The 15,822-nt window shown below is 44.7% G+C and overlaps 1 protein-coding gene across 3 annotated transcripts in view; it reads left to right on the forward strand.

Annotated features, from left to right (window-relative positions):
• The window catches only part of inpp4b (inositol polyphosphate-4-phosphatase type II B), a 161,679-nt gene that overhangs the window by 72,841 nt on the left and 73,016 nt on the right, over positions 1-15,822 (forward strand). For all 3 annotated transcript variants that reach the window (XM_066679299.1, XM_066679298.1, XM_066679297.1), the window contains exon 7: positions 11,071-11,175. In XM_066679299.1, the coding sequence (XP_066535396.1) occupies positions 11,071-11,175 (105 nt within the window). The remainder of the gene's footprint in view (positions 1-11,070; positions 11,176-15,822) is intronic.

Below are 15,822 nucleotides of genomic sequence, written 5' to 3' on the forward strand. Positions count from 1 at the left end.
ACGTAGATTGTTCTTTCTGTAGTTTGCTCTCTCTTCTCTGAAGAAAGACAAGGACAATGGCGTGTCCTTGTTTATCAACAGAGGGACAGTATGTTCACATATTCTTAAGCAGTCCTCCGTTAACAAACACTGTGCTCACAGTTAATTATGACATTGGATGTGAAGACATGCACTGGATTTTACACTTGTGCACAAACACACACACACACACACACACACACACACACACAAACATGTATTCCCATACTTCCATATCTGAATTTGAAAACCTGCTTGGCAACAGCAACTCTACTGTGCTTCTCTCTCCCCCCCCCCCTTAAAATGTATTGTTTATGTTGTGGGGACAAGTTTGTGGTCACCACAAAGAAAGGAAGTCCCCACACTGTAAGTATGTAAACAGCTTTTAGTCCCCCAAAATTGTCACCGTAAACCTGGTATAAACACACACACACACACACACACAGAGAGAAAGAATATCTCAATGTGAGGATTGAAAACTGAGATATGATGCTTTCCTCTGCTTCATCTCCCCCTCATTAAGTGGATTAAGGGCTGCTTTGAATGGGATTGGTATGAAGACGTATGGCCGAGTCATTATCGTCGGTTTCGCAGGGCTTCTCTCACTTGGATTGCTTCTCCTCTCACTTCATCTCATGCTTGCTCTTAAATTTGTGGTGGCACTGTAGCCATGGCAACAAAAAAAAGTTTGGACCGGGCAGAGACGAGGATGTCGCGCTGGGTGGATGAATCAGACAAGTGTGAGTGAGTGTTTGCTCTCTCTCATCCAGCAGAGGCTGCAGATTGCAGACAGTAACCCAGAGACGCTGTCATGTACGCAGCGTAAATCTACAAACACACACTCATACACAGCGTGTACAACACAGAGACACAGAGGGTGGGTGGAATAGAAGTGTCAAAATGAAATTAGAGATTCAAATATTCAACCGCTACAATGCAACGTGCACATTTAAATACCGGCTGGGGCTTTTAGCATTCATCAGACTGTGGGAGGAAACCAACACAGACACTGAGAGAACACATCACACTCCCCAGACAGTGGTTTTATTCTATGAAATCTACAGAAATCTATTATAGGTGCAATGTTAGATTAATATGACACAATCTATCTCAAATGAAGTCGTTTCTTAGGGGCCATGAGATCACCAGGGGCACAGTGTATCAGTGTAGGTGTGTGATCTATGGGTAGCTAAGACTTTAGGGAGCTAAATCTAGCTGAATTTGTCCAAAGTGAAGTACAGCCAATCTATGTGTGTGTTGTGGGGGATGTGTTTTTCACACAGGCATTTCCCAAAGTGCGTGGAATTGGAGAGTTCCCTGTTTTCGGATCAATTTCCATGTTGCCATGTTATGACAGGTTCTTTTAAGTGAAATGAGGGACACAGACACAAACAGAAACACTCTCACACAAAATTAAATAAATAAAATAATACATTTCCACATACACTTGACTTGTATTTGTTAATTGTGGGGACATTACATAGACTTCCATTCATTTGGTGGACTTTAACATGAACTTTTCCGTATGCACTACTAGCTTAACCCTGACCTTACCCCAGGTTTAAAACACGTCTCTACCTTAACATGTAATGATTTACGTAGTAACCAGCTGTTAGGGCGGCACGGTGGTGCAGCAGGTAGTGTCGCAGTCACACAGCTCCAGGAACCTGGAGGTTGTGGGTTCAATTCCCACTCCGGGTGACTGTCTGTGAGGAGTTGGTGTGTTCTCTCTTTGTGCGTGGGTTTCCTCCGGGTGCTCTGGTTTCCTCCCACAGTCCAAAATAACACACGTTGGTAGGTGGATTGGTGACTCCAAAGTGTCCATAGGTGTGAGTGAGTGAGTGAATGTGTGTCTGTGTTGCCCTGTGAAGGACTGGCACCCCCTCCAGGGTGTATTCCCGCCTTGCGCCCAATAATTCCAGGTAGGCTCTGGACACACCGCAACCCTAAATTGGATAAGGGTTACAGATAATGAATGAATGAATGACCAGCTGGTAGTCCACACAAGGAAGACAAGTCCCCACAATGTCAGTGTGTGAACAGGTATTGGTCTCCACAATGTGGTACGTTCCAGGTATACACACACAAACACTCATACAATGTGTGTGTATGACAAAATGACAAATGTCATGTCGTCTAATTGAGTTAACTCTTTGTGCTCTCCGTGGAATGGAATGTGCTCTAGTGTTGGCTCGGTGTGTTGGACTTAAAGAGTAAAGGCAGGACTGAAATGTCAAAGTGCCACGCTGCCGTCTCAGCTTCTGCCTCAAATTGAAAACACTCATTGATGTTTTTGCCCTTCTAATCAGCCAGCGTGGCCAAAAAGCTGATCCGTCGCATCGATCTGAGGCTCCATTCGGTTGGAGTACCTCGGGCCTGTTGTTGTTGTTGTTGTTTTGGGGATGACTGATGCTGACGCCGTGTCCAGGCCGTGCTCCTGCTTCTCTGTTATGAGTCGGACAGCTCTCGCAGTGGCCAGACTCTAATTTCGTTTTGCTGTAAATCAAAACAGCCATCCTCCAGCTGGCTGTTCAGCCTCACACTCACACAAACACTCCTCCAGGACTTTCCACTCTCCAGACACTGCAGAGAAATTGTGCGTTATTTATTATTGATACATAATATTATTAGCATTAATAGGATTGCTGACTGACCTTCGGATCAGGATCTAGAATCCAGTGGGTGGTATAGGGTGCCCTTCACACAGACTAGGGTTTGAATCCCATCTCAGGCTGGAACACCAGTGCTAATAAGCATTCTTAGGCAAGACTCCTAATCGACAATAAAGGGTTAAAAAATGCAGCAGTTATGTATACTCAATTTAAGTTGAAATCAAAAATAAACCTAAATAAACACCTCCTTTAAAGCTGTTAAATTTACGGTTTGAAGTAGAAAGAATATCAAATTTATTCTCTCTTTTTCTTTGTTCTACATGTAAAATAAAAAAAAAATATTTTATTTTATATTATTTATAATATTTGTCACAAAGCAGCTATAACAAGTCTCAGGTCCTTGCTGTTTTTTTCCTTGCTGAAAAAAAAATCATCATCTTAGAACAAGAGACTCAAAACCAGGTCTCAGATAGGAGCTAAGGCAAAGAGGAACGTATAAACACAGAGTAGCCTTATGGAAGAATCATTGAGTTCTGAGTGTACCTTGTGAGTGTGTTAAGTTGTGTAAACCCCTGGCATTTGACACCTTCTCTCATAGCTCTCTAGTGGTGTCTCAAATCTCATCCTTCCTAATGTGCTAAGCATGCTATAATGCTTCTTATTAGCCAGGGTCCTATAAGTCGAAGCTAGATTAATTTTAATCTTTGCTGGGTGATATGGAGCATGCTAATGCCTTCAGTGGCATGACAAATGACTTGTTTATTGCCACTGCTTGAGCCACGTGGCTTTTAGATCATATATAATAGGCTTTGCAAGTTCTTATACATCTGTTATACATTAGCTTTTAAAGTTTGTTTTAAAAAAATTGGAAAGTGAATATTGTTTTTTGAAATTGCTAGTTATATTCATATGAAGACTATTCATGTGCAAGAATATGACATGGCATATGCTAATCTTGCTAATTCATGTGCAAGAATATGACATAGCATATGCTAATCTTGCTAATTCATGTGCAAGAATATGACATAGCATATGCTAATCTTACATGATTACAAGCTTAGTTGGATCACTATGACCCTACTACCCTACTCTTTAAAGCACAATGTACAAAAGGAAGCCTGCTCATGAATGTATCACTGCTAGTGCTTGGCTTAGCAGCTAGCAGAATTAGCCACTGTTAACTAATCCCTTTAGCATTTGTGCGACGACTGCAGAATCAAACCCGCCTTGTCATACATCACAGGGGGAGGCAGGACAAATCTCAACAAGGTGTAGGGCTTAGCCTGAGTTACAGCCTGCTAATACACAACACTAATACCCAGTAAGGAGACTAAGCCTTCCAGACTTGGTGGCTGTTTCCATTTTCTTGCTAAAATACATTAAGAAAGACAGGAAGAAGAGATAAGAGTGATACCTGCTCAAAGAGAGATGTGTTCAATTCCACTGGTTTGTCTCTAGACACTGCTGCAAAACACTGAGAGACGCTGTGTAACCTGACACTCAGAACACACCTGTCTGGGGTGTGTTTGAGGGTTTCACTCTGTGGTTCTGGGTGGGCTCTGGACCCACCGTGACCCTGATCAGGATGGAGCAATGATAGAAGATGAATGAATGAATGAATGAAGGCAGAAATTAATGTTCTGGTTACAGTTTGAGGTCTCTCTCTCTCTCTCTCTCTTACACCACCTCTCCCTCTCAGTATCCCTGTCTTTCTCTGTCTCCCTCGCTCCTAGAGAGATGTGTAAAATCAGAATATGTGTGTGTGTAGAGAGAGAGAGAGAGAGAGAGAGAGAGAGAAGGGTAAAGATCAAGAGAGAGGAACTGAAAGAATGCGTTTATTTTTCCACTATAAATGTGTGTTCCGCTGCAGCTGGTGGTCTGGGGTCAAACTGGGGGGTATTCCTCCTTCTGACTGGACAAGCACCTGGACTCACAGATGTTTTCTGTGATAGAGCTAATGGCTCTGCTTTGGCTGACCCAGCTCCATTAGCCTGAGTACTGTCCCTTGAGAGAAAGAGAAAGGGCAGAGAGAGAGAGAGAGAGAGAGAGAGAGAGAGAGTCCACCTGGATGATGAACACCACCAAAGCCTGATTTCTAGCCCCCTCACTATATTTTATGAGCACAGTTACATTCATTTCAATAGAATTCACAACAATTAAAAACACAGACACAGACTTTGCCCTGCAGACGTCCTGAAGGCCTGAAACGCTGCACCTGAAACGTTAATTAATTCCCATGTGTGGTCCCCTTCACACCAGTGACCTTAACCCAGAAATTGCAGGTTTAATTGTCTTCCCTTTCTCTGCTGGGTGAGATCTCTCTCTCTCTCTCTCTCTCTCTCTCTCTCTCTCTCTCTCCATCCCCATCACTCAGCACAATACTAGGAAATGTATGTATCTGTAAGCTAATGTCACAGAGTTAGCAGTGAGTGCTCTCTTTCAAGTGTGTTGAGTCCCATAAAAGTCCCATGAAAAGATACAGAAGAGGCTTTAAAGGAACACTAGGTACGAACCTACCTTAAAGTTACAGCTACAAAATTCAACATTGTGATGCTCCACTGACCTGTAAGAACAGAGTTTCTGTCACAGCAACCCTAGGGTCAGCACCTCAGAAACTACACTATGTATAATATAACTTTTGGAGGAGGATAATATTATACAATTACATATATAACAGGTATGCACAATTATATTAGACTGTGCAACAAAGGGTTATTGTGTAAATCTGAGGTTCTCTGGAAGAGTCAAAGAGTCTGTGAACAGCAAACAGGTCTCTCATCTTAGGCTTGGGCTTTGGGAGCCATTCAAAAGTGGAAAATTCCTGATAGGAAATGCTTCTTTTATCCATTCTCTCATAATATAACCCTACATTTCCTGAGATGCACAATGATTGACGTTTCTGGGTTTCTGTAGGTTCTGATTGGTAAACACTACACTATCTCTGAACATTAAGTGTGCTTGTAAGCTCCTCTGTAAACGATACCTACACATATGTGCGGATTCATAGATGCGGAAGTGTAATTTAGTGCTAATGTCACCTCTGTTGCCTGCACTCAGCAGATGTGTAGCTGGTGGTTCACAGTTGTCATTTGAGCCACCCACCAGAAGCCACCACAAGAAAACTAAATAAATAAATACAGTAGATTAGTGTCTGTTTTATGCGCAGCTTATGCTAAAATGCCTCTATCTTACTGTCAGTCTTCACCATTGGCATAAACACACTTTTACAGAATGCTGAAACTGGTCCACAAGCGAGTTTAAAGAGTGACTGTGTGTATGCGCATGTTTAGCACCCTGTACAGTCCCGCTGTGGGTTTGGCAGGATGTTGTGGCTTGTGTCGAGATGAAAATAAGCCACAGCACCTTATCCATTTTTAACTTTACATTGGTCAGAATATCTGAGAGAGGAGGGGGAAACGCTTAGGTCCAAACCGACTTAAGAGCTGAAAGAAAATGGTGTCTACTCTCTTGATGTTTATTGTATCGTCGCTGTCAAATCAAAATCACGTATCTCCATTTTTGTCCATTTTTGGGTTTACTACGTCATGCGAACACATGCTGTCCTTTATATTGTGTAAAAATTTCATGATGAATGGACCAATAGGAAAGCTCCAGAATTACTAGCTTTAAAATGTTTATACCTTTACTTCTATTGAAATTTCAGAAGGTTCTTACCTTCTCCTGTAAAGTTGCTATTTGGGAGATACATGTTTTTCATTGGAGAGTGATGAAATGAAGATATATTTAAAACAAAATGCCTAAATAAAATGTATATTGAACAAACAGAAGAAGTGAAATGACTGCATATTGAATTTGGCAATAAATCCCCCCCACATGACCAGAGAAAACGGAGTTTCGATAACTGGAGTTTTCCATTTGAAACCTCACGGAACTGAGATGACTGAAAGGTGGTATCTAGCAGATTAAGACAGAACATACTGGACATGAAGAGAAGAAAATGAAAAGGAAAAAGCATAACATTCATTCATTCATTCATTGTCTGTAACCACTTCAGTTCAGGGTGGCAGTGGGTCCAGAGTCTACCCGGAATCATTGGGTGCTAGGCAGGAACACATCCTGGAGGGGGCGCCAGTCCTTCACGGACACACACATTCACTCACACACACATACCTACACACAGGGACACTTTTGAGTCGTCAATCCATCTACCAACATGTGTTTTTGAACTGTGGGAGGAAACCGGAGGAAACCCACACGGACACTGGGAGAACACACCACACTCCTCACAGACAGTCACCTGGAGGAAACCCACGCGGACACAGGGAGAACACAGCACACTCCTCACAGACAGTCACCCGGAGGAAACCCATGCAGACACGGGGAGAACACAGCACACTCCTCACAGACAGTCACCCGGAGGAAACCCACGCAGACACTGGGAGAACACACCACACTCCTCACAGACAGTCACCTGGAGGAAACCCACGCAGACACAGGGAGAACACACCACACTCCTCACAGACAGTCACCCGGAGGAAACCCACGCAGACACAGAGAGAACACACCAACTCCTCACAGTCAGTCACTCGGAGCGGGACTCGAACCCAAAACCTCCAGGTCCTGTGTGGGAAAAAAAATGTTACACTACCTTTGGCAGCAAAATTATGCTCCCACCCCCGACCTATCCCCAGCCTTTCTCTTGTATTCATCTATCCAACGAGGGGGTTTGGCTTTACACACATTTCAAAGCCACCCTGAACTCATGCCCCAAATATATGTTCATGAGTTCACTTCCCCATTTCAACATAATAAAATAATTTGGTTTGCTCCAGACAGACCACCCGATCTCACTCTGTTTTTTATTATAGTCACATAGATGAACGAGTGACTTTTGTGATAGAGTCACATTGTCACATATCATTATGGGAAATGAACATAAAAATCCATGGGTCAGGTCAGTGACTGACAGAGAGATATTGAACCTTGTGACTCTGTTGTGACTCTGTCATATTTTTGCATCAATCATATCACCAGAGTAAAGGCATGATTATATAGTCTAGGTTGCCATTCCAATATGACTGAGATGTAGGGTATAAAAGCTGTCTCCATTAAAGGTGGCCTACTTTAGCTAACATTAGCGAGAACATTTGTTTCCCCGTCACTTACCCACATTCTGACCTGCTTAATGAATATTAAATCCCATTATGCCAAATGGAGATATCAGGATAGAACATTTCTCTAACCTTCATTAACTTTTTCATTTATCGCATAAAAAAACAAAAAGGTTAAGACCCCGTCCACACACATTTGTTTATCTTTAAAAACGGAGATCCCCCTCTCTCCAATTTTGAAAATATCTCCATCCAGACGAATACGAAAACAGCTGCATTATCATTACCAGTCCAGTAGGTGGCCATAGTGTCTCCTAAACAGTGGCATCAAAACACCATGACACATGAGAGAAACACAGAGGTGTTAATCCCAAATCACTCTACACTCCCTGTGTAGTGCACTACACAACTCACTGAATTGACTGAATCTAGATCTTTACAGTGCATTATATATTTCTAATACAGCAACATTTATATTTACTCATATGTGGGAATCTGAAATCTAGTGCTAGCTGCATCTACATTGTAAGGTGATGACTCGTATACTTCACTATGTAGGGTATGAGGAGGTATTAGCATTTTAGCCAGAGACAAGCTGTGTGATGTCAGCGTTACCAAAATTTTTGGTTTACTTTTGTCCACACATGAACAGTGTTTTCAAAAATCCCCACCTTGTAGAGCGTTTTTAAAAACCTCAGTTTTCCTGTTGATGGGGCCTATTTTATGTTAATTTCTGGAGGACGATGTTGTTTAGTGAGCAGCACAGTGGCACAACGGGTAATGTTGGTGTTGTTGTACAGTATCGGGGTTCAGAGGTTATGGGTTCAAACCCCGCCTCAGGTCACTGTCTGTGAGGAGTGTTCTCCTTGTGTTTAGCATGGGTCTCCTCCCACAGTTGGTAGGTGGAGTGGCTATGCAAAAGTGCCCATAGGTTTGAGAGTGTGATGCCCAGTGATGGACTGAAACCCTGTCCAGTGTGCGTTCCTTTCTTGCGCCCAGTGATTCTGGATGGAGTTCCAGACCCATCGCGTCCCGGAGCAGGACATTCTTGTAAACACCCAGGAGATGTCTTGTCTTATGTTTATGAATTTGTATACTTCATGTTTATGCCTTGAACCAGTTTTAAGCCCTGATCACCTTTATACATCGTTAATCTCTTTTGCTTTTCGCATCTTTCCCGAGAGTCTTGGCTTGCTCTGAATAGCCATGTCGAGAAGTCAGTGAGGTGTGAGGTCATCTCCGCTGATCAGCAGCGGGACATCCTGCTGGAGGCTTGCTGAGCATCGTAGCCATGCGCATCTTTTTTTTTCTGCTGATGGCTGTGTGAAACATGCTCTGGTTCTTCAGAAACTAACACTCTCATGTAGGTGAGAAAAAGCCCCCTGTGCCCACTGGGCAGCTTTTATTCAACACTTGCACGCTCAGCGTTTTCTGTATGTGAAAACACTCTCTCGCTGTGGTTGCATCAGTGTGTGATTTTTTTTTTTTTTTTTTTATTCCGCTGGTGTAAAGCTGTTTTTGAGTGAGGAGGTTTGGGTTCGTGCCACTCAGCTCACAGCTGTGAAGACGGATCTCACGGTGCAGTGGAATCGAGGCTGAAACACCGGTTACCCCTCAGCAAGATACAACCGAGAGGGCAAAGCACTGCCATGCCCTATGGAAAAAGTCACAGTGAGAGGGTCAGAGTACCTTCTAAACAAGGACAAGAGTTGACAGAGTGGTCATTTCTGTCAATGAATGCATTTACAAGCATGAGATATTACAGTCTCCACAATGGAGCACACTGTAATTCATACTAGGAGAGTTCACAGCACCGGATACTATTGATACACTGCCCATTAGAAGATGTCACGATATGCTGCTTTAAATCCATAGGCATTAACATGGAGTTGGTCTCCATTTTGCAGCTATAACAGCTTCCACTTTTCTATGAAGGCTTTCTACAAAATTTTGGAGTGTGTTTTTGGGAATTTTTGTCTGTTTTTTTAAGAATAGCATTTGTGAGGTCAGGCTGATGGTGGATGAAAGAGTTGCCGCCAAAACAAGTTCGGTCCAGTGGGGTGATGCTCGGGGTAGAGCTGCTGCTCCTTCACACCAAGAGGAACCAGATGGGAGGTGATACAGGCACCTGGTAACATCCCTGGATGCATCCCACTGGATGTTAACCAGGCACAGCCAAAAGAGAGCAGTCGTTAGGGTAGACCCAAGGCTCAGTGGAGGGATCACGTCTCCCTGCTGGTCTGTGAACACTCGGGGATCATCCAGGCGCAGCTAAAGCAATGGTTCTCAAATATTTCCGCTGTGTCCTCATTTTGTAGATGAGAATATTTTCAAAACCTCCCCTCATCCCATTGGTATTTATATTAAACATCGTAATTCATACAAAAACTACACTTTCTTACTTTCTTACAATGCCCCTGGTCACTTTATTATTTTTTTAGCCCATGTTTGGTTGTTTGTTTCCGTGTTGTATGTGTACCTTGTGTTTCATGGCACATTTGTTGATGTCACCTCAGAGCGTTTGCTCTTTTCGGAAGTTCCTCAACATGTCAAAAGTGATCCGGCTGATGGTATTTGCATATTTAAGGCACGCTGAAAGACAGCGAGGTGTGACCGAGCCGTTTTGGGCATCGCCGTGTCACTTTGTCATATCTCTGGGAGGAGATTTTAATTGGCTGGTTTTGTTCAAAGCAGGTAACGTAGAAGAAAGTCCATGAAATCCCACGCTTACTGGATTAAGGTGCAAATTAGCAGATCTTTATGAAAGCTTAAATTTTCAAACCCTCCGTTTGCTGCATCCATAATCAGATTTGCGGCTGCTCTCGGAGTGGCCTGCCCGGGTCTGACATCACCACTGGTCATTACCGTTGCGACTCAAGGTCTATAATTATTCTTTTCAATCTTATTCATGTCGCTTAGGATGAAAGGCCCTGCCCACATTGAATGAAAATCTCTCGGATGAAAGGGCCGTGGGTTTTTTTTTTTTTCGACACCTTTACAATTACTCTTTAATTCCCATTCTGTCATTAATCTCCTAAGAAAGAACTATTGTCCATTTAAAAGCAATATATTCTCTTTGTATCGGCCAGAGAAGACAGTAAGGTCTTAATGATACCCTTAGAGTCATTCCCCATGTACTTACACTTCACAACCAGTGCATAAAGTAAAGCCTCTAAAGTAAAAGTCTTGTTAAAAGCTGTTGTTTTTCATCCTCTAGCTTAAATGGCCCTATAACTCTGAAGAAGCAGATGGTCAGGGATTTCCCAGACCTGTAATGGCAAGGGCAACCGGTCCATGCTGTTGTTTTTATAATTAATAAAGGAGATTACATGTGCTGTAAGTATTGGTGCCCTCTGCTTTGTCCTCAGGTCCTGTGTTCAAGCCCAGCTGCAGCAAAGCCCAGAAATATCTGGAGTTCATCCCCATCAATCTGCACACACAGCGCATGAGGGTGACATGTCCCAGGAAAACAGGTACGAACTCCACTCTCCTGGTTCTGTCGTTTTCTTTATCTCTCTCTCTCTCTCTGTCTATGCACACACAAACTATGTGGTCAGCCTTTGTGGAATAAAAGTAGTCTTTCTGATTTTACCCCACTTCTGACATCAAGTGCTGAGACTTTAAAACTGTCCTGCCTCCTCATCTCTGCCTGGAGACAAAGATGAGTTTACATGGAGCAAAACAAACATGACCAGCGTGGAGTAAAAACTGAGAAAACAAATACAGAGAAGAAAGCAGACCAAGTGAAAACGGATAGAAATAAGCTTCAGCTCCTCACTCCTCGCTGCTGTGCGCTTGGGGTCAGGGTGAACAGCGAGTGGCTCATTAACATTTAAAGGAACAGGTGCTGGAACACTGCTGTGAACAAAGAATGTCATAACAGAAATGAATAAAAACAAAATATCATGTAATGTAGGGTGACCAGATCTGAGATGGTGAAAAAGAGGACACACTTTCCGTGTGTGTGTGTGTGTGTGTGTAGGGGGGGGGGGGGGGTGATGATTGAGCTCTCACCCCTCACTGCCGTTGTATGTTTAGCTGAACCTATGTGGGCCTTTACGTCCTTTACACCTTAATTTACATGAGCTTTGCCTGACGTAAACAAGGACTACTGACGTGCAGACTGACCAATTAAATGTTTACAGAGAAGGTTATCGACCAATAACGGTAGCTCTACAGTCAGACCGTCCAATCAGAAGATTTTAGGCTACTTCACCACGCCCCCTTCTCACTCAAGCGAACCAATCGGAGTAGGGGAGGGCGGGACTAGTTTGTGAACGAAACGCTTCTCGAAATTCTATGTAAGCTCTAGAAAAACAAAATCCCGGACCTTTGTGAAATTCCGCCCGGACATGTCCGGGTAAAACAGGACGTCTGGTCACGCTATATAATGGCGCTAAATGCTAATTCTGTAGCTAACTCATTGGGTTTAATATCTTTTAGTGCTTGATTTACCAACACAAATATCTGGGGCACCTCAGCTCTAAAGCCTTTCTCTAAAGAAGCATATTTGTTTTTTCTTTATTTTTAAGAGTGTATTGGACTAACCAATCTACCCATAGGTTCAAATGTCCAGCACTGGTCAGTATACATGTAAGTGTTGGCATTTATAAAGAGCCTGTGGCATAGTCCAGTGAAGCGTTCATCTCTCTCTCTCTCTCTCTCTCTCTCTCGTTTCCCTGCGCTCATCAAGATGGCGGGGGGCAGCAGAGGCAGACAGGGGTCAGCAGGAGACGTGACAGGTGAACTTTAATTACAGGCAGGCAGGAGGACAGCTCACTAATGAGGACCCAGCACACTTTCAGAGTACACTCTGCTTGGGCAGCACAACACACACTCAAGCTGTGTGCGGAGTGTGTGCTGAACATTTTAATATGCTTCTGTATCGCAGAGGTGGGCTCCTTAGCTTTTCCATCACGTCCCACTTCCCTGTGTGTGACTGTGATTGAGAACAACTGAGAGGCAGATTCTCCTCCTCAAGACATAGACAGCTTTTAAACAGTGATCAGAAATCTAAGCGTTTTAAGCTGGATTTAAAAAAGCCCTGGACGATGAAGTTCACCAGGTGTCGTCAATCATTGTCAGTCATTTGTTTGTCAAAGTTAACGCAAATTGCCAGTATCTAGCCTCAGCTCGTTGCCGGAAAACCACTACATGCGCTACCACAGATCCAGCCCCCTGGACCTCGAGGAAATCTGAAACTCGTAAGGGGGGGAACCCCATGGCAGGGGAAACTCCACCTCAAGGCCAAGCCAAACTGGTTCACCTACCACCTCTGAGGGGTTGATGGTTGTGTCTTCAGACATGTGTCACCTCCATGTTCAGGTTCCACGGGGTGTGAGGTGTTTTCTCGCTTAAGGGCGAGGCTGCCTTGTTTCTCTGGGTTGGAGTTTTTCTCTCCAAGGTTTTCTCCCTTTTGATTTTTGGGGCCTCGGGGGCTGGATCTGTGGTAGCACAAGTTGTTCCCCCCTGACACAGCTTTCATTCATTTTCTTAGTGTCACTGTAAACAAAATGCAAGTAGTGCTCTTTAAAACCACTTAAAACCCTACAGAGCCTTTGTATCTGCTAGTCATACACGCTCTATGTAGCTCCTTATTTTGATTCTGAACTACTGTAGTTTGCATCTTCACCACAACTAGTTAATGATTTTAACAAACTAAATTGTGTAATCAACATCTAATTATTTTGATTACATGGCTGTATCGTATTTAGTTGCAGTTCCATTATTTAAACACCCCCTGCAGTGTAAATCAAATGTTTAACATGTGAAGAAGACATATAATGTACAAAATAAGCAGTCAAAGCCCTGGCTGAGCATTTACACTTTAAAACTGCAGTATTTCAAATGCAGCTTTAGTCGTGCGGGTTCAGGCAGCCGGGGTGCCTTATGTCATGAACCTAAGGAACTAATCACATCAACTTGTGCGGCAGGGCTTTTGAACCGCGGGTGAAAGGTGGAGAGTTGGGTGGATGTAGAGGTGGGGACTACTTGCATATTCATAGATCCACACATACTGAGTAAAGGCAAAGGTGTAGTGTTACAGCTAAGCCACTTTTAAGGCCGTAGAACCTCTAAATATGTCATTTTATTGAACACCGGAAGGTGATTTTTAGGAGTTTAATAACTAACCAAAGTGGGACTGAGTTATGTCTACTCTGTAAGATTTGTGATTCCTTAGTTTTTGGTCATTGTTTACAATACAGTATTGTCCATTAAAATAATCAGAAGTGAGTTCTCTATAAAGAATGCATAGTTATTAGGGTTCAAGCACTCATTGCACAGAACTTGTTTTTGTTGAGATTTTTTTCTTCTTCTTTTTATTATTATTCTTTTTCTGAACAAACGGGGCAGCAGCAGGTAGTGTTGCAGTCACACAGCTCCAGGGACCTGGAGGTTGTGGGTTCGAATCCCACTCCGGGTGACTGTCTGTGAGGAGTGTGGTGTGTTCTCCCTGTGTCTGCGTGGGTTTCCTCCGGGTGACTGTCTGTGAGGAGTGTGGTGTGTTCTCCCTGTGTCTGCGTGGGTTTCCTCCGGGTGACTGTCTGTGAGGAGTGTGGTGTGTTCTCCCTGTGTCTGCATGGGTTTCCTCCGGGTGACTGTCTGTGAGGAGTGTGGTGTGTTCTCCCTGTGTCTGCATGGGTTTCCTCCGGGTGACTGTCTGTGAGGAGTGTGGTGTGTTCTCCCTGTGTCTGCGTGGGTTTCCTCCGGGTGACTGTCTGTGAGGAGTGTGGTGTGTTCTCCCTGTGTCTGCATGGGTTTCCTCCGGGTGACTGTCTGTGAGGAGTGTGGTGTGTTCTCCCTGTGTCTGCGTGGGTTTGCTCCGGGTGACTGTCTGTGAGGAGTGTGGTGTGTTCTCCCTGTGTCTGCGTGGGTTTCCTCCGGGTGACTGTCTGTGAGGAGTGTGGTGTGTTCTCCCTGTGTCTGCATGGGTTTCCTCCGGGTGACTGTCTGTGAGGAGTGTGGTGTGTTCTCCCTGTGTCTGCGTGGGTTTCCTCCGGGTGACTGTCTGTGAGGAGTGTGGTGTGTTCTCCCTGTGTCTGCGTGGGTTTCCTCCGGGTGACTGTCTGTGAGGAGTGTGGTGTGTTCTCCCTGTGTCTGCGTGGGTTTCCTCCGGGTGACTGTCTGTGAGGAGTGTGGTGTGTTCTCCCTGTGTCTGCGTGGGTTTCCTCCGGGTGACTGTCTGTGAGGAGTGTGGTGTGTTCTCCCTGTGTCTGCGTGGGTTTCCTCCGGGTGACTGTCTGTGAGGAGTGTGGTGTGTTCTCCCTGTGTCTGCGTGGGTTTCCTCCGGGTGACTGTCTGTGAGGAGTGTGGTGTGTTCTCCCTGTGTCTGCGTGGGTTTCCTCCGGGTGACTGTCTGTGAGGAGTGTGGTGTGTTCTCTCTGTGTCTGCGTGGGTTTCCTCCAGGTGACTGTCTGTAAGGAGTGTGGTGTGTTCTCCCTGTGTCTGTGTGGGTTTCCTCCAGGTGACTGTCTGTGAGGAGTGTGGTGTGTTCTCCCTGTGTCTGCGTGGGTTTCCTCCAGGTGACTGTCTGTAAGGAGTGTGGTGTGTTCTCCCTGTGTCTGTGTGGGTTTCCTCCGGGTGACTGTCTTTGCGGAGTGTGCTGTGTTCTCCCTGTGTCTGCGTGGGTTTCCTCCAGGTGACTGTCTGTAAGGAGTGTGGTGTGTTCTCCCTGTGTCTGTGTGGGTTTCCTCCAGGTGACTGTCTGTGAGGAGTGTGGTGTGTTCTCCCTGTGTCTGCGTGGGTTTCCTCCAAGTGACTGTCTGTGAGGAGTGTGGTGTGTTCTCCCTGTGTCTGCGTGGGTTTCCTCCAGGTGACTGTCTGTGAGGAGTGTGGTGTGTTCTCCCTGTGTCTGTGTGGGTTTCCTCCGGGTGACTGTCTTTGCGGAGTGTGCTGTGTTCTCCCTGTGTCTGCGTGGGTTTCCTCCAGGTGACTGTCTGTAAGGAGTGTGGTGTGTTCTCCCTGTGTCTGTGTGGGTTTCCTCCAGGTGACTGTCTGTGAGGAGTGTGGTGTGTTCTCCCTGTGTCTGCGTGGGTTTCCTCCAGGTGACTGTCTGTGAGGAGTGTGGTGTGTTCTCCCTGTGTCTGCGTGGGTTTCCTCCAGGTGACTGTCTGTAAGGA

This window comes from Hoplias malabaricus, chromosome 8 (genome assembly GCF_029633855.1).
Source record: "Hoplias malabaricus isolate fHopMal1 chromosome 8, fHopMal1.hap1, whole genome shotgun sequence".
Lineage (NCBI taxonomy): Eukaryota > Metazoa > Chordata > Actinopteri > Characiformes > Erythrinidae > Hoplias > Hoplias malabaricus.